The sequence below is a fragment of the Leptonychotes weddellii genome, chromosome 14, assembly GCF_054177405.1.
Source record: "Leptonychotes weddellii isolate Sample4059 chromosome 14, ASM5417740v2, whole genome shotgun sequence".
Taxonomy (NCBI): domain Eukaryota; kingdom Metazoa; phylum Chordata; class Mammalia; order Carnivora; family Phocidae; genus Leptonychotes; species Leptonychotes weddellii.
In genome coordinates, this window is record NC_138382.1 from 25529739 (window position 1) to 25549040 (window position 19302).

General features: G+C 39.9%; 1 protein-coding gene across 1 annotated transcript in view; it reads right to left on the reverse strand.

Annotated features, from left to right (window-relative positions):
* Positions 1-19302, reverse strand: part of SLC35D2 (solute carrier family 35 member D2) — a 50349-nt gene that overhangs the window by 7744 nt on the left and 23303 nt on the right. Inside the window, exons 5-9 of the mRNA XM_081802942.1 lie at positions 17619-17690; positions 16652-16720; positions 11947-12049; positions 10573-10665; positions 4927-4994 (exon numbers count right to left, since the gene is read on the reverse strand). Of these exons, the coding sequence (XP_081659068.1) occupies positions 4927-4994; positions 10573-10665; positions 11947-12049; positions 16652-16720; positions 17619-17690 (405 nt within the window). The remainder of the gene's footprint in view (positions 1-4926; positions 4995-10572; positions 10666-11946; positions 12050-16651; positions 16721-17618; positions 17691-19302) is intronic.

Sequence of the window (19302 nt, forward strand, 5' to 3'; positions counted from 1 at the left end):
TCATGGCAGTCACAAATAGAACTCAAATGACCTCATTTACAACTTGTGCTGGTTATCATTCCGTGAAGGAGCATTTACATAAACTCGACACAAATATTCAAACAATAACAGGCCACGTTTACATTCCTTCCATCAGCCACAGTGGCACCCCAGCATAGTACTCTAATTCCAGATTTCAAAGAATTTCAAGTAATCTCAGCTCACCCATCTCTAGTAAGAACACACTCCTATCCAAGACCTCAGTGGTGTGCCAGGGATGCCCAAGTCATACCATATATATGGTGCATCTTCCCAGAGCACCAATTTTACATTAAGATTTGGTTTATTGGGAATGTGGGAATAGCTGCACTCTTTAAAGTTCTGTCGTTCCTGTGCCCTAGCTGTCTGCAGAATCCTGTTTTCTCTCATGCGCTACATCCCAGCAGTATCAGTGAGGGTCCAAGGAATAGAAATTCTTTTATCCTGTGGTTAAAAAATATTTGGTACTTTCATGTTTTTATTAAGGACTATATTACTGCTTCAGTGGGATCAAAGGGTCTGCTACTGGGGCAGAAACAGATTAGAATCATCACCTCCAAAGACTGAGGGCTGGTGCCTGCTGCTGGTATGAATGAACCAGGGCCCATAATTTTTCAGCAAGATTAAAAATACCTGCAGAGCAAATATTTTACCTTTTTAAAGATTTATTTGAGAGAGAGTGAGTGTGTGTGTGTGTGTGTGTGTGTGTACAAGTGGAGGGAGGGGCAGAGGGAGTGAATCCTCAAGCAGACTCCCCACTGAGCACCGAGCCCTGCAGGGATTGATCTCATGACCCTGAGATCATGACCTGAGCAGAAATCAAGAGCCAGACACTTAACTGACTGAGCCACCCAGGTGCCCCAGCTTTTTAAAATCTAGTCTGTCAACTTAAATTTCAGTCTATATTTTGCTTTTGCCTGCATTAAATTATCTTAGCTCCCACAATCCAGTCTACCTTCTGGACATAATTAAACTCATCATATGCTTTATTTACAAACTCCTGATTACAAATAGCATTTCTGAAAGCTGAGTCCACCCTAACTCAAAAGAAAATTAAAAGTCTGCCCTTTTCACCATTCCATTCACTTAACATACATTTTTAAAGTGTTAAAATTTTGTAATTATATATTTAACACGGGACAGGGGTTTGGTGGTTAGAAAACGCAAGTTTGAAATGCAAACTTGAAAGAGTCAAAGTAAATAAGAAGCTGAGCATCAGAGTCCTCTGGAATCAAGGGTTGGGATGCATATGTGTGAGCCCTGAGCCATTCCTTGAGCAAGGACCGAAGAAAAGGGACAAACGAGCCCCATACCAGTTGTTCTGAAAACTGAGAATGTGCTCAGAAGCTTACAATGGCTTCTCTTACTATGAAGAAATAAATGACTCAATCCTTTGAGTGAGAAACTTCAAGAAAGGATTCTGAAAAAGCCACCATGCTGAAATTGAAGCTTCCTTCCAGAGCAGTTTCAGGATTCAAATATGACCACTGAAGGTAAAGTACAGTTGACCCTTGAATCACACAGGGGTTAGGGGTGCCGAACCCCTGCCCAGTCAAAAATCCAGAGAGAACTTGTGACTTCCCAAAAACTTAACTGCTGATAGCCTACTGTAGACCAGAAGCCTTACTGAGAACACAGACAGGTAATTAACACATATTTTGTATATTATATGCATTATATACTATATTCTAATAATAAAGTAAGCTAGAGACAAGAAAATGTTATTGAGAAAATCATAAGAGAAAATGCACTTGCAGAGCTGTATGTATTTTTTGAAAAAAATCCACACATAAATGGACCCACACAGTTCAAACATGTGTTGTTCAAGAGTCAACTATATATGTAATACAAGAAAAATGGTTGAAGCCATGGACTATTGGTAGTACCAATTCTGTCTGGGGTGAAAGGAGGCGAGCCCAAAACACGTGGACCTCAAGAAATAGAAATATTAACAATAACAACCACACTTAACATTACTGAGCATTTGCCGTGTGTCCAGCATGCGCTAAGTGCTCACCACTATTAGCTCATTCAATCCATATAACTCCATCCTATGAATCAGATACTTTATATCATCGTTAAAGATCCCATTTTAAAAATAAGGACATTGAGGCTCAGAATGGTTAGATAACTTACTTGTCCAAGGGCCCAGAGCTAACAAGTGGCAGAGCCAGGATTCAAACCCAGGCCCTCTGATTCCAGAGTTCAGACACCTAGCTGTTGGAAGGGTGCCATGATTTTAGTGTCCTCAAAAGACCCACTTTACAAACAGACCTACCTAATTTTAATCTTTAAATTTGGATAAAACCTGAAATCTTAAAGATTCCATCATTTTTTACTGATTTATTTATAATTGCTATGCCTTTATGGCATTTTCATTTGCAAAGGGACTACTGATGACATAGTAAAAACTTTTATCAAGAGTATTTGTTTTCTAAGAAGCACATTATTAAGTGGGGGGGGAATTGTACGGAATTATATACAGATGGGGTCAAGCCTCTGATAGGCAAGCCCCAAAGAGTGGAGGCTCCCGTGTAGGCCCCGCCCACCACATCATCACTGAGGACAGAGACTTCGCAGGGTTTAGTTCTTGATTTCCTTCAAGGAGTGATTAAGCAGGATAGTGCAAGTAAAACAAACAAGCAAACAAAAATAGAAACAGTATCTCATCAAGTTTATAGTGAAATGAGAAGAGACTTTGAAACTTGGCTCTGTTGTCCATAGGTAAATCTGGGTTTCGTCAGAGAAAGGTGCTAGTCTGAGTTTGTGTGATATGGATTGAATTTTTTTTTTTTTAATCAGAGAGAAAAGAAAAGCTGGTTTGACAAAGGGTAACTCACAAACACAGCTTAGATTTTTTTCAAAGTAAAATGCGAGACAACAACTGAGAAAACTACAAATATTTCACTTAAGTTGGCAATGGCTGCCTAAGGGCCCTACGGGACCTTCCTGTGCCAGGAAAGGACACACTACTTGAGAGATTGTTGGTCTTGAAAGAGGCACAAGAGGTCGCCCAGACTCTCCTCCTTTAAAAAAGGAGGCCCTGGAAACAGAGGGAAAGAATTAGGACCCGGCGGGAGTCAGAGCAGCAGGACAGCTGGAAGAGAACATGGGTGCCTCAGGGTAGAGACCTTAGCAGAACAGCACTGTCTAGAAACTGAGCCTTGAGCCAAACTCCAGGTTGGGAGGGACACTTTAGCCCACTGAGCCTAGACCCACGAAAATGCCTGTAGTGGTCCAGGTAGAGGGCAATACCTGGCTACCAGCAGGAGCAAAAACAATCTGTCCCTACAGAAAAGTTTCTCAGATTTGCAATCTGAGAACTGGCAATCAGCCCACAGCACTTAGATTAAGCAATATGCTCACAACCACAAGTCACCAACCACACACAGTTTGACAGTCACAAACTACATACACATTTAGATTCTTAAATACTGCAGATATTGAAATCATTAGATACAGAATATAGAATAGCTGTGTGCATAACATTTAAAGAAATGAAAGTTACTACAATCACAAAGATCACCAATGAGAGACTACTAGGAATGAAAAGTTTGAAAAAAAAAAACAAAACCGTGAAACTTTTACAAATAAAACATAAAATTGTTAAAATCAAAAAGTCCTGGGAGGCCTGGGGGACTCAGTCAGTTAAGCATCTGACTCTTGACTTCAGCTCAGGTCATGATCTCAGGGTAGTGAGATCAAGCCTCATGTCAGGATCAACACTCAGCATGGAGCCTGCTTAAGATTCTCTCTTTCCCTCTCCCTCTGTGCCCCCCGCACCCACCACTCATGCACTCTCTCCAAAAAAAAAAAAAAATTAAAAAGTCCATCAACAGATTAAACATCAAATCAGACACAGCTAAAGAGAGAATTAGTGAAATGGAAGATGTACATAAATGTTTTTATTATAGATGACTAATCACTGCAATTAAAATCAAGTTTGAGAATTTTTAAGTGTTGATCAAAGAGATTGTGAGTTGCTCTTAGTTCATTTAAACATAATGAAAATTATAGTATTGGTAGTAAAAAAAAAAAAAAAAAAGGAGGAAATCCATCTTTCTTCACAGGAAAAGTCTTTTGATAACTAATTCCCTGAGACAGTCATTCAAAGCACCTTTCCACATGAGATAAGACACGGGTGTTTGTATATGCAGGGAGCCCAGCTCAGGGAGGATACTCCAAGGACTTGTCAAACCGTGGTTACCTCTGGAGAGGAAAACTGCAGTGCTGGACAGCAGGGAAGAAGGGAGGGGAGCTTATGTTCCCTGTGCATTCTGTTGCAGCTCCTGGACTATTTACCAGTTGCATGTATTATCTATTCATGAAAAGGAATTTTCAAGCTTTTAGAAGATTAAAAAAAAAGACACAAGCTGCATGGCTTCTCAACAGGAAGACGGACATAAGGAAAATTTTAAGAACAAAAGTCTAAAATTGTTGGGACAGTACAATGGCCTGGACATCTCACCTCAAAAATCTCCCTGAATACAGCAGGTACAGCACTAGCATAAATGGTTATCATTTCCACATATTTATGTGAGGTGGAAGATCTTGAAAAACTTGGGACATTGTGCCCAAGACAACAAACAGTACTGAATTTGATACATCAGCTGATGTCATTCAGACTAACTTTCCGAAATCAATAGGCAACATCATATTTTGGAGTAGAATATGACATCGGCATGACTTTCAAAAATAAAACCGTTTCATGCTTGCTCCTGGTCTTCTGGCTGTGTTCCCAGGGATCCTGGGTCCCACTCCACTCCTCTGCTGCAGGGCTACTTTCCAGAAAAAGCTGGAGAAGCACAGACAAAGGGATTTTGACAGAGCAGATAGAATGTGTATTTTGATTTGATTTGTCAAGACATATCATATAGATCAAGCTTCTACTTATGGATGGTTTCTTACCCCAAAAAACAGGAAAGAAGAAACTGTATGATAAATAGAACATTCTTCCATTCATTGAATTCAGCAGCCTATTATGAAAAAGAAAGAAAACTAATGGTTAGACTAATAATATTGCAGTTTAAACCTATGGCTTTTACCAAATTGTGTGTTTTAGTACAGGAAACACTTTTGCCAACAGAAAATACAACTTAAAAAATCCTAGGCAATACCAGCTTGTGAGGTTGGGCATATTACTTTTACTCCCTGGATCTCAGATTCATTTTACAAAAGAGGGATCTTTTTTTTAAACTTCCTCAAAAGGTCAACGTGAGGATTTAATGAAATTGTTTGGAAGATGGCACATGGCAAGCACACAACATAGCTATAGTTTCCGTAGTCGCAAAATCATGGTTGGGCTTACTTTGTATAAATAATCTTAGAAGAAAGCTTATCATAAAATTAATAATGTTGGGAAGTTCAGAAAACGAAGTCTGTGAACTGTTTTCAAGAATTTACAAATGCTTGGGGAGCCTGGGTGGCTCAGTCAGTTAAGCGTCTGACTCTTGGTTTTGGCTCAGGTCATGATCTCAAGGTTATGGGATGGAGCCCGACCTTGGGTTCTGGGCTCAGCACAGAGTCTGCTTGAGATTCTCTCCCTCCCCCACTGTTCCTCCCCTGCTTGCTAGCATGCACTCTCTCTCTAAAGAAATAAAATCTTTAAAAAAAAGAATTTACAAATGCTTAGTAAGTATTATGAACAAATAAACTATTATTTGCTATTTACAAAGCAAGCAAGTAATCGGGGTGGAGGAGCTGGGACAGAGAAGTTTATGAGAGAGTTTCAACTCTCCAAGACCTTAGTCTTAGTCTCTTAGCTGAGAAAATGAAATTAACCCTTTTGAAATGACAGGTAACAATAAAAAGGAGCATTTTATTCATGATTTGTCCTTTGCCTGCATCCAAAAATGATTTTAAGGTGACTCAAGACTACACTAAGTATGTGCTGAATAACATAATTAAATATAAATTCTATTCACTTTCTCCTAGGCAAAACTTTGTTAGTCAAGTTTTAGTAACTTTATAGATTTAAAACTCTTTAAATATTTGTCAGGCTTATAATTCAAAAATTTTAGGCCAATTAGAATGGAATTCTCCTCCAATTAATACATCCTTGCCATGCTTGTCATTGTTTCATTAGTGAGACTTTGCCTACTCTCTTATCAAAAAGAGACACAATCAATGTTGACTATTGTTGAACCTGGCTGATGGGTCCATGGGGTTTGTTATACTACTTGTTCTCCTTCTGTATAGGTTTGAAAGTTTCCATCATAAAATTCTTTTCTTTAAATGCTTACTTGTGAAAGAAAAATAATAAATATGAATCTGTCTTACTGGCAAGCCTAAGCCAATCATAGGGGCAGAAAATACCCAAGGCAGTCAAAGACCAAAACCAAACATAAAACATAGAAAACACTCTATATCTAAAATTAAAATAAAACTGGCAATAAGAAAAAACCATATGCTCCAAACTTCAAACCAAGGATAGAAAAATATTTATTGATTCAACAAGCTGTAAGTATTTCTGCAAACAGTAAATAAAAACTATATATTCCTGATGTCATATAAACCATTGAGGGCTATATAGTAATGTTCATAAAAATATTTGGATTCTTTGCCACTCTAAATTTTAATAGATTTTAGTTTTGTTTTGTTCCTTTAATAATGATGAGGCTGTGCTGCTGACATTTTAAAAAATAATGTAGTATGACATTTATTTTAAAACAGAGGGGGCGCCTGGGTGGCTCAGTCAGTTAAGCATCTGACTTTGGCTCAGGTCATGATATCGGGGTCCTGGCATCGAGCCTCCATTGAGTTCCCTGCTCAGTGGGGAGTCTGCTTCTCCCTCTCCCTCTGCCCCCCTGCTCATGCTGTCTTGCATGCACACTCTCTCAAGTAAATAAATATTTTTAAAAAACAGAAATTAAAGATGAATAACAATAAAGTACTGCTTCCTGTAGACTTGTTATTGTTGTAAAAGTATGATAGAATGTGAATCTTTTTTATTTTGCATTTATGTGGCTTTTTTATCAGAAAAATAAGTCCTATTACTTCTCCCTATTCATCAGCTGTAATAAACCATGTACTCTGAACCTACTGCAGCAATCAAATGACTAAAGAAAGGTCACCCAATCGGTATTTTCCAGGGGCCGAAACTGTTGACAAGAGGAGCTGGCATTGCTGACTTTGCTAATCAGAGGCAAAATCAAGGTGCTGTTATCAGATTTGTTGACTGTGTAAGTCCAAGGTCCAGGAGTGACCTCCAGTGCAGTGAATCATACACACGAGTCTTACCACAACTTCCGATCCTCTCCAGTCAACCAGGAAAAATGACTCAGCAAAGTACTTCCATTAATAAGTTAACATTTCACCGTAATTCATCAATCAGCTTTTGGTACAATCACACCAAACTGCAAATAAAAGACAATTTTCTAGACTAACAAACCTAATTACATAAGTTCTCTTCTTTATTGTATTTGGTTCACAATCTAAAATGGATTCAACCATAGTTAAAAGTAACCGATTGGGGGCGCCTGGGTGGCTCAGTTGGTTAAGCGACTGCCTTCGGCTCAGGTCATGATCCTGGAGTCCCAGGATCGAGTCCTGCATCGGGCTCCCTGCTCAGCAGGGAGCCTGCTTCTCCCTCTGACCCTCCCCCCTCTCATGTGCTCTCTCTCTCTCATTCTCTCTGTCTCAAATAAATAAAATCTAAAAAAAAAAAAGTAACCGATTGGAAGAAGCTTGCTATGGTTCAATGGAACAGAGCAGAACAATCTTACTAGTGAAAAATACCACCATTTTTTCTACAGGGTTTTAAAAATGACTGATTACAGAAAGTGCCCCATATCTTTTGGCATCTCTTATCATATAATACTTTTAAATGAAAATAGAGTCAAAGTTTTAGTTTCATGACTTTGTATTTTGTCATTTTTATAGAAGGCTTTTTTTTTTTAAGATTTTATTTATTTATTTATTTCACAGAGAGAGACACACAGCGAGAGAGGGAACACAAGCAGGGGGAGTGGGAGAGGGAGAAGCAGGCTTCCCGCAGAGCAGAGAGCCTGATGCGGGGCTCGATCCCAGGACCCTGGGATCATGACCTGAGCCAAAGGCAGACGCTTAATGACTGAGCCACCCAGGCACCCCTATAGAAGGCCTTTCTTACAGTTATAAACACATTCTATTTTTTTCTAAATTATAATTTTCATATAGATTTTTAAATTAATCTATGTATTTAGTTCTGATCCATCTGGAATTACAGTGAGTAATAACCACATCTGGGCCTCTAAGGTACCTACAGGAACTTCTGTTTGAAATCTTAGGAGCCTAGGCAAACAGAAGAGGCCAGACATGGTAAATATTGAGATAGTTCAGCACCAAAAGCCAAAATAGGAGCATAGTATTCTTCTAGAACATCACTATTTAATAAGTTAAAGTATATGTTCAGCCTCTTGTACTTTCTTTTTTTTTTTTTTCTTAAAGATTTTATTTATTTATTCATTAGAGACAGAGAGAGAGAGGCAGAGGGAGAAGCAGGCTCCCAAGGAGCAGGGAGGCCGATGCGGAACTCGATCCCAGGACCCTGAGTGAGATCATGACCTGAGCCGAAGGCAGACGCTTAACCATCTGAGCCACCCAGGCGCCCAGCCTCTTGTACTTTCTAAGATATAAGTGCTAGGTTATGGTTTTTCATGCATGAAGGAAAGAAACAAACACTTTTCATACACAATAAAGTAACTGGGATTACAGTGGAAGCTGTGTTCCAGAGTCAGACTGCCTGCTCACCTGCTATCCCTGGAAGCTATTTAAACACTGTGCTCTAGATTCCTTGTCTAAAAGATGATGATAATAGCAGTACCCTCTCCTCAGAGGCCCGCTGTGGAAAGCAGTGAAATAGTTCATGTATAATGCTTTGAACAAATCTGATAGAATAAGTCCTCAATAAATACTAGCTATTATTTTTATTATTAACTGAGAAAGTATAATAATTCTGTGATGCAAAGCATTACAAGCAGGTGAAACTTTTTTTTAGACTTATTTGAGAGAGAGAGAGAGAGTGGGGGGAGGGGCAGAGGGAGAGAATCTTGAAGCAGACTCCCCACTGAGTACAGAGCCCGTTGTAGGGCCCCATCCCACGACCCATGAGATATAACTTGAGCTGAAATCAAGAATCAGATGCTCCCACAAGCCACCCAGGCATCCCACAAGCAGGTGAAACTTCTGAGAGCACATGTTACAAGTTTATAAAGCAATGGTTTGGATGTGGGAACACACATTCCTACTGAAACAATGTTATAAAATTATTAACATGATACATCTAGTGGATTTAACTCATAAGATACCTAAAATTCAGTTTTTGGTCACCATGCCATTCATAACATTGCTGCTAAGCTCTTCTGCTGTCTCCTCTTTTGGAAAGGAATTGTACAAATGAGAAAGTATAGCTTTAAGAAAGAATGAGAAGCCCTGACATCCACCCTAGGAGCCCACAAGAGCCTGCAGCCTTCTCAAAAGTCTTCAAACCCCTAAAAGGCTACAAATGGGATCCACTCAACCTGTATACACCACAGAAGCATGCTGGTTAGTAAACACAGCAATACTGTCACGTGGTGGGTGAACGGCTACTGCATAGGGCCCCTCTGAACCCCCACCCCGGGTCTGGTAACAAGAGAGTTAATGTCTGGGGCTTGGTTCTGTGGGCAGAGGCCAGGCTGGATCGTAATTTTTGCCCAGCAAATTTTCTCACACGAACTTAAGCATCTCCCTTAAGATACAGACAAAATTCTTAGAAGTGGTATGGCTGGCAACTCCCTGAAAAAGTAGAGCTTGGCAGGGGCTGGTATGCTTCAAGATGGCGACTGTGGATGCTACGGGGCGAATCTTCGCCCTTCCTGAGACTGGCCTTCACTCCCTCCAGCTGGGCCTCCTCTGTTCCTACTAACTGACCATTCTTTTTGTCTCTCACGTGTGTGCGGTGAACTGGTAAGCAGGGCAAACACCAAATGAACAACACATTCTCAAAATTCAAGTGTACATCCCAGAATATTTAGATGCAAAATGCCATGACTGCTGGAATTTGCTTTAAAATATTCCAGGAGAAAAAAAAAAAAATGCAAGCAGATGGGAATAGATGAAATAAGAATGGCAAAATGCCAAAAGTGTTGACACAGGGTGGTAGGTACATGACGTTCATTAAATTATTCTCTCTACTTTGCCTGTGTTTCAAAAGGTCCATTATAAAGGCAGTAGATAACTAAATCCATTTTTAAAAACTATCAAAATCCCCTTCTAAGTTAGCTTTCCCAGGATCCCCACATCAGTAAATAGGGATATTAAGACTCAAACTCAGATTTTTACTGTCATTTAAAAAAAAAAAAATCTTCAAGTCCAGATTCTTGTGACTACTTCCTGCTGCTTCCCATGTGTCTGAAGATAAATACCAAAGAAAGGATCGTGCCAAAGATGTTACTGGCGATATCAGAGAGCTCACTTTCATGTACGTACCCCCCTGCAAATCCTAGTTACCGTTACACTTTTCACTGTAGTGAGTACCAGCAGTTAACTATTAAGAGATTGCTACGCAGGAATTAAGGACCGTCCTCAGCTCACCTGTTGAAGGTCTCCAGTAGCGACACTAATGATAAGAGTTGGTATAATCATGAAGCAGGCATTGTAGAAAAGCACTCCATATTTACCCAACTCCTACAAAAACAAAGAAAACACTCAATTTTAGAAATATGAAGCATCAGATTTCCTGGAGCCATTTATACAACTATGTATTTATGCAGAGTTAAAAATTATTCTGACCAACTCTGTGTTGGAATATTTTCAGCAAATTCCTTTTTTTTTTTTTTTAGCAAATTCCTAATGTAGAAGGCTTTACTTCAAGTACACCACGATAGCAAAATAAACATTTGTTTTACACAAAAATGGCAGATAAAACGGATGAACATGGAAGGCCTCCCAGGTCCCACCCATCTCTACCATTCCAACTGGTTGGTTGGTTTGTTTTTTTTTTTAAGTATTGTATTCAGAATGGGAAACCTGGAACAGAATGAAGAACATTTAAAATGTTAATATAAACAGAATTCCTTAAAAATATCCGCTCTTTCCGTTAAGGAGCAGCAGTATTAAAATACCAGGTATCTTGTTTTCTTATCTTGCATACATTTACTTTTCATTAAAGTGGCTACACCACTTCTCCACCATTTTTCATAAAGGGTGACATACTGGGACCCTCAAAAGGCAACAAACCTGTTTTTGTAAAACTGCCACCAGTAAAAAACAAAGGTCCGTGCAGAAAAAACAGCTCATAGAAATAAGTCTGTCCATCAGAGCAAACTCCCTCACTCAACACAAAGAACTTGGAACAAAGCAACATATGCCTGGCTCATCTTCCAGAGCTTCCGGAACAGCTGGGGTGGGGGTAAGCTCGAGGGGCCTTGACAGGGGGGCCACCAGTCTCTCAGGAGGCGGGGGGAGGGCTGCTCAATTACTGATCAGGGCAGGTACTTATTGCTGGCCAGGACCTTACACATGAGCCATTCCACAGATGAGGAGTCTGAGGTCTGCAGAAGTTAAGGGTCCAAAGTCACAGTGACCAGTAAACAGCAAAACTTCTGTCTGTAACCCACGCCTTCAGACTCTCAAACTGCAGTTGCTTCAGAATACCCCTGACTTTGCCTTGGCCACTGAGGAGGATGGCAAAAACCTTCTTTTAATTTTTATTTGCCTTTCAAAATAATCTCCTCTTTATATATTCTGCCTCTGCGTCGAAAATAGTGGTATCTTTTCCCTCCCTGTCTTATTTTCACCCAAAACTTTGCAAGGTCAGGGGTAACAAGAACCCATACAGACAAGATAACTGAAAAGAAATTAGTGATTTATAAAGCATTACATGTAAATTAAATTACATGCCAACTTTGCAAATTTTTTTTCATGCAATTTCAAAGCCTAAAAACCATAGGAGTGAAAATCTGGTACCTTTGGGTCCATTTTCTGTTTGGTATAAACTCCATTTGCTGCTGTGAAGACATCATTCAGGAATACAAAAATATAGCCTTCCAAGTTAAAGGCAAGGTCAGAACTGGGAGGGAGAACACAAAAAGGAGGACGATTATTCAGAAACTCACACAACTTGGCCTTCAAAGCCTGCCTGTTTTATCTTTCCCTAATCAAATCCACTTGTGATGCTGGTAACTACCTTTTTTTCCTCTGGCATATTTTCCCCCTCTGGTTAATTCCTCTGCTCTGCCTCCAGACAAAACAAAACCAGGCCATCAGGTGGCTTCAATTCAATCATGAATGGCTTAAAACCAGAGGGACATTAACCATCTTCCTTGAACTGCAAAGCCCTTTCTTTTTTTCGCTAACGATCAACTGGCATAATAATTGGTGAGCCCTTCTTTTCTAAGGGGAGTGATTTGTCCAACACACCCACAGTGGCTTTGCTTATTGTAATAAACAGGGCCATCTCCAGGGTACAGCCCTGTGGGGACAGCTGGGCAGTTACTGGGGCAAGAGGGGTTGAAGGAGGAACTGCCACCTCCATCTGGTGCCCAGCCGGTCACATCATCCACTGGCACGCCCCCACCCTGTCCATCAGAAAAAGCAAGGCAGGGACCCATTCTTCCTCTGCAACTTCTCTAAGGCTCCTTTCTCCCCGTTCTTTTGAACCATCTTCTCTTCAATTTCCATTTTATATAAATAATACTAGTATAAAAATGTGCAGGGGGACATGGCACAGGGAGGAGGGAGAGAACAGCTGAGCCCTGATGTGACTCATCTACCACACTTGATCTTACAGACAGTAGCAGACCCATGTCATAATTCATAAATTAGCATCCAATAGCATAAAATAGCATCAAAGGGGTTTCCTCTACACTCTTAGGTTCAGTGACTGGAGCCTGCAAATTTGACTGACAGTAGGTTAACAAGAGAAAAAAGGAACACAACTTTTATTAAATATTTTACATGTAAAGGAGTTCACAAAAAAGAAATGATCTCAAATAAGTGGTTAGACTCTGGGGCTTAGATATCATTTTAAAAAAGAAGAGGTTTGGATTCCAAGGAACAAATGAATTGTGGAAAAAAGACTAGGAAATTTATGGGGGAAACTAAAGGAAGAGAAGGATTATTGTAGTAAGGTTTATTTATGCAGACTCATCTTGGTACTGATTCTCCATCACCAGTGATAAGAACTGCTATCCTATTCCTGGTGTGGTGGTGAGAGTGGAGGGTGTAGGGGGGACCACCTTACAAAGGGAAATTTATGGTCTGCTTTTAGCCAGGAAATAGGAAGACAGAGAATTCTTCCTACATCTGTTGATTCTCAATTAATTGCCTTCAGCTCAAAATAATGTTTATGCCAAAGTGGCATATTTTGGAGTGGCATATCCTGATCCCTGCAATATTTAAAAAAATAATTTTTAAAGATTATTTCTAACTAAAGAGAAGAAAATAAGGAGGCAAAAATTCCATCAAAATCTGAATGCAAATTAAACCAGATTTACTCGAGGGTTCCGCTGGTGGTATTAACTACAAATACATCTATGAGAATGCAAATTAATTTTAGATCATCATAAATCAGAATTCTCTGGTTCAATCACAAAAAAAATAGAATCTCTCAAAATAAGGGTCTTCCAAATCTCATGCCTACTCACATTTGGCTCCATGTTAAGAAGAGTCCGCTGTTCCATAAAATGGCAAAGGGATAAAAAATGGATAAAAACCCCAGGTCTCTAGGGGAGTGGAAAGGTGTTGCTCACTTCCTCGGAGAGCCTGAGGGAAATTCCCAGAATTCTCAGGTCTCCTGCTCCCGGGGCTACAAGTCCCCAGCACCACTCATTCAGGCCACTGGGAAAAGCACAGAAATTTGAAAAGAATTCGCTTGCTTTAATACACGAGAGCAGATTCATGGTTAACCCTCATCGCTGTCATTTAGGGCTGTTTACAGACATAATAGTTCTACTTTTTTGGCCATGTGACTTGTTTGGCAAGTGAAATGTAAGAGGAGGTAACACATGGCATGAAAAGCCAACACACGATTCCCCACATGCCCTCTTCCCTCCTGGATGAGGAAGGGAGTCCCTTTTGAAGCAGGGGTTCCATCCGCCTCGGTCCCTGAGTAGCTACAAAAAGCAGAGCACCCCCAGGGTGTTAACTAACGTTGGTCTGAGTATGCAGCATGACCAGAATATATTTGGTGTGTAAATGTGGGAACTGTTTGTTACAGCAGCATAACCTGGCCCATCTGACTGAATCAGCTCTACAGTTATTGGCAATTGGTTGAGAAGATCTGAATGAGAGGCGAGAAGGGAGGGGTCGTGGCTGGTCTGCAGTGAAGAAGGGTGCTTGTCACCCACCTAGATAGTATCCATTCTCTGGGCGCTGAGGAAGGAAAAAGTTGAGAAGTGCTGTTCCAAGCCAGCTCTTGGGGGAAAGTGAGATGCTCTGAAAACACTATTTACCCTTTCAGCTCATTAGAATATCATATGTGGTAACTATGAGCCGAATTTCTACTCACTGGGTCTGGAAATACGCCTCCACAGACACAGCATCTGAAGCGCCATTCCTCACCACAGCCTTGCAGACATTTTTATAAACCGTTTTTTTGTAGAAGTGTACAACTGCCTCCAAGTCAGCAGTTTCCAAATTGAGCTCTAAGAGACTTAGAAAAGAGAGGCTGCCCAGGGGACACCCCAAAGCACTGTGGCAGGAGGGCACTTTCAACAGAGCACCTCCCTCTTTTAGCTACTTTGCTCCTATGACTTTCTTGGAACAAAATCTTCATGATTACAACAGGCTCTAAGTACTGCTGCTTCAGGTCCTCGCTGGCTCTGCAAACCAGGGGCCAGCGCGCAACGGGGCCCCATCCAGCCGCGGCCAGGACCGCCAAGGAGGACCTCACCGAGGAAAACGTAAATAGCAAACCGTGCTCTAGGCAAGGGATGAACACATTTATCACACAATAAAACAAACAGATTGTTAATATCTGTCACCATCTGGCACGCTGTATTTTCTAATCTGTTTCTTTTGCTTACTGTCTGTCTCCACCAACTAGAACGGGAGCTCCGTGAAAGCAGGGATTTTTGTCTGTTTTGTTGGCTGCTGGATCCCCCTGCACCTAGGACGACACCCGGCAGTAAACACTCAACATGTTTTTGGTGGCCTTGGCCATGTACTAGTAGTGTAAACCCCAGTTTATTGTTATCCCCTTTAATTCACACAAAGACCCTATTAGCTGGGTCTATTCTAATCTCCATTTTAGAGTTGAAATAACTGGGGTGGAGGGAAGTTAAATAGCTTGTCCTGGTTATACAGCTAGTAAGTGAGGAGACTAGAAGAAGATAATATCTATATCCTTATTTATTTTGCAGTTAGTGATCCAGAACTCTTCTTTCTTTTTTTTTAAGATTTTATTTATTTATTTACTTGAAAGCGAGCACAGGGGGAGGGAGAGGGACAAGCAGACTCTGCGCTGAGCATGGAGCCAGATGCGGGCTCCATCTAAGGACCCTGAGATCATGACCTAAGCCGAAATCAAGAGTTGGACGCTTAACCGACTGAGCCACCCAGGCACCCCCAGAACTCTTATTTCTAAATCAGTTAAGGAAACTAGTTTAACTGAAATTCATCCAATCTTTGCATTCTTCCCTTCAGACAGGGAGGCTTTGCTTTTCTATTACATTCTTTACAGATGAGTAAAACTGAGGCACAGAAAGGCTGAGAAACAGCTGACAGGGGCCGGGTTAAGTCCTGGACCCATAGAATAGGACTGCACACATGCTTTAACCACTAGGCTATAAAAGCCAGGAGTCTGACTGTCTGCTTTCAACTGCAAACTTGGGAGCCCACATTTCTGGCCTTGCATGTTAATGAATAATACACCTGAACAACACAGGTTTGAACTGTGCTTGTCCATTTATCTGTGGATTTCTGTCACTCAATACAGTACAATAGTGTAAATGTATTTTCTCTTATGATTTTCTTAACACTTATCCCTAGCTTGCTTTATTTTAGGAATCCAGTATATAATACATATAGCATACAAAATATGTGTTAATCAAATATTTATGTTCTCAGTAAGGCTTCCGGTCAACAATAGCTATTAGTAGTGAAGTTTTTAGGGAGTTGAAAGTTATACTCAGATTTTCTACTATGTGGGGGCAGGGGAGGGGGGCACTGATGCCCTTAATCCCTGTGTTGTTCAAGGGTCAACTTAGTCGTGCACTGGTATTGGCTCATGTCCCAAATATACAAATACATTTAATGAGAGTCTGCCACCCTTGGAAACAGACTGCTAAGGCATCACAGGTGATAAACATATCAGCATTCCAGGGCTTTATATAGTCGTTATTCTTGACCAAATGCCCAAGAACTTTTCAAGTAAATTTTTTGTACTGAAGACACTCAGTAATAACAGCAAACAGTTTACTCCTTTTTATGACGAAAAGCTGTATTCATATTTTCTAACGTTCCCTTTCTACGTTCTCAGAAATGTTCTGGTCAAGCTGGAACCCAGTCTGACTTTCACAGGAACACATGGGGAACCCACGAACATCAACACACTTGTCTCTTGGCTGCTCAATTCAACTGCAGCCAGATGGAAAATGGAAAATGAGGCGGGGCTGGGCCTATTGTCAAAGGCCTAAAGAAGTTATTGAGCAGAAACAGTCCAAAGTCTTACCCAGCTGCTACGAAAGCCCCAAGTATGATGGTAAAAACACTGACGATGATGTTCAAGGAATACTGTTTCCTGTAGTGGATGGATGGATGGATGGATGGAGAAGGAAAGGAGGAAGAGAGGAAAAAACATGGATTATAATTCTTAAACTGAAAACAGACATTGTTCACAGTTTTATAGCTAAAATCTAATGGACATCACTTTACACAGAGAAAGCACTGTAAGTATCTGTAAGTGGATTAATAAATTAGACCAAATGTATTTCTTAAGCAGCTGTCTAATCTGATTATAAATGTGTTTCTCTGTTCTCATTGGAAAGATGCTGTGACAAAATGCAGAAGAGCCTCTGTTGGCAGCTGTAGTTGGTCTTCTATCAAGCATCCAAAGATTAGGATAAAATTCAACAGTAGGACTTAGAACACTGGGCCATCATCCAAATTTTATTGCTAAATAGTCTTCCCAACAAAACTAAGAATCAACTTTTTTGGTATCAGCCTGAGTATCTTTATGAGAGATTTTTAAACCAACATTATAAAAATTAATTTATTCCTATGTTACATCATAATCACTGTATCAGAATGCATTTCTGTGATTTCCTGCATTTCTATCCTGTATGTATACATGGACAATTTTTCCTCTGTATTCCAAAATCAGTGTCTATTCCATCTAGTTCAGGAAACATATTTACATCTGTTTTGAGGCTGTTGCATTTCTTAAATAATTTTCTATCATAAACATGTATTAGTCTAATATAAAATTACAAGTAAAAAAATCACTCATTATGTGCTTAAGGAATCATGGAAACAGGAGATGCTTTTAAGTGAATAAACCATGGGGCCCTAAGTTATTGCTACTAGCAATTCAAATCAACTATTTGGAAAAATAACTAGATGTTGAGAATTTGCTATGCAAAAATAATGTGGGGTGAGGGGAAAGGACACAAGGGGGATAGAGGAAAAACAAAACTCACCCAAGTATGATGGTTTCCAGGAGTAAAGTGAGTGGAATGGTAAATTTCCTGAGCACGGTGAACATCGGCAAGCTGTCAGGAAAAGATTCAAATATAATAACATCAGATGCCAAGTATTTTTTTAACATGGTTTACATTTTTAATTAAGCCCACTAACTTTCCAAATTAAATGTAAGAAATGAACCTTAATTCTCACCTATCCCATTAACAAATCACATTAAATAATAAAAAGAAATGGAGATTTAATAGTTTCATGCCACTTTCGCTTACTAGCAATTTTTTTCACGTATTAACAATTTTTAAACAACACGCTATCCAACTACTGCAAAGGTTGTGCTAAAACTACAAAGACCATGCTAAAAGACTGTATGCAATATAAACCAACACACCCTTTGGCAAATCAAGTTGGAACTATGTATCAACAGTCATTAAGTTGTGCTAACCTGGGACCTAATTATTTCTTGTTGGGACACTTAACCTATGGTATTAATATAAAAGAAAGAAAAAAACCATGTGCACAAATGTGTTCACTGCAATAGTGTTTTTGGGGAAAACATCAGAAACGACTTAAAAGTCACACAAGACAATGATAAAATAAACATGATAAATCTACCTGAGGGAACATTATGTGTTAACTCTATAATATAAAACTTTATACTACTATTAGAAAATGAATATTAAATAAAACAAGGAGAGCACAAAACTATGTAGAGTCTACAACTGAAACAAGATACAGTCCACATATGGGAAAAGACTGAAATCGATATTTAAAATAGTATGTTAGGGGCGCCTGGGTGGCTCAGTCAATTAAGTGTCTGCCTTCAGCTCAGGTTGTGATCCTGGGGTCCTGGGATCAAGCCCTGCGTTGGGGGGCGGCGGGGAGTCTCTGCTCAGCAGGGAGTCTGCTTCTCCCTCTCCCTCTGTGCTTCCTCCCCCCAGATAAATAAAATCGTTCTTAAAAAATAAATAAAATAGTATGTTAGAGGATAAAATTATGGGTTATTTTTTCCCCAAAACTTTATGTAATGAAGCTATATTCACTGCCTTTTAAAAATACTTAAGAACCCTTCACTGGCTGTCAAAACCCAGAGATTCCAAGACACAGCTCAATGCACAACCAACAAACTGCCTGGGCTGGAACAGCCCACTTTCATCTGCTTCCAGATGTGACCCTAAGAAGATGGTGACCTAGAGAAGGAAAGTCAGAACCAGAGCCAAGAGGGCAGTGGCCAGCCCCTCCTGACCAGACCTGAGGAAGGGTTTCATATGATCGTGAACATGACATCACAACCGGAGAGCAGGTACAGAAAGAATTTACAGGAACTTTATGTCCACAACTTAAAGATGTCTTATGAGACTGGTTAGAACTGCCTTTTTCAAAGCAAGCCAAAAGTCAATTAATTCCAAAAAGTATTTTTACATGATGTCTTTTAAAAGAAAGTAAGGTATATTTAATGATGAAAAACTGAATGTTTTCCCCCTAAGATCAGTAATAAGACCATAATGTTTGCTCTCAACACTACATCGATTCAATAAGTACTTGAGATTCTAGAAGGGGCAATTAAGCTGGAGAAGAAAAAAAAAAAAGTATACTGTTTGGAAAGGAAGAAATAAATTTATCTCTATTTGCAGATGACATATATAGAAAATCCTAAGGAATCCACTAAAGAGTTAGCTGGGCTAA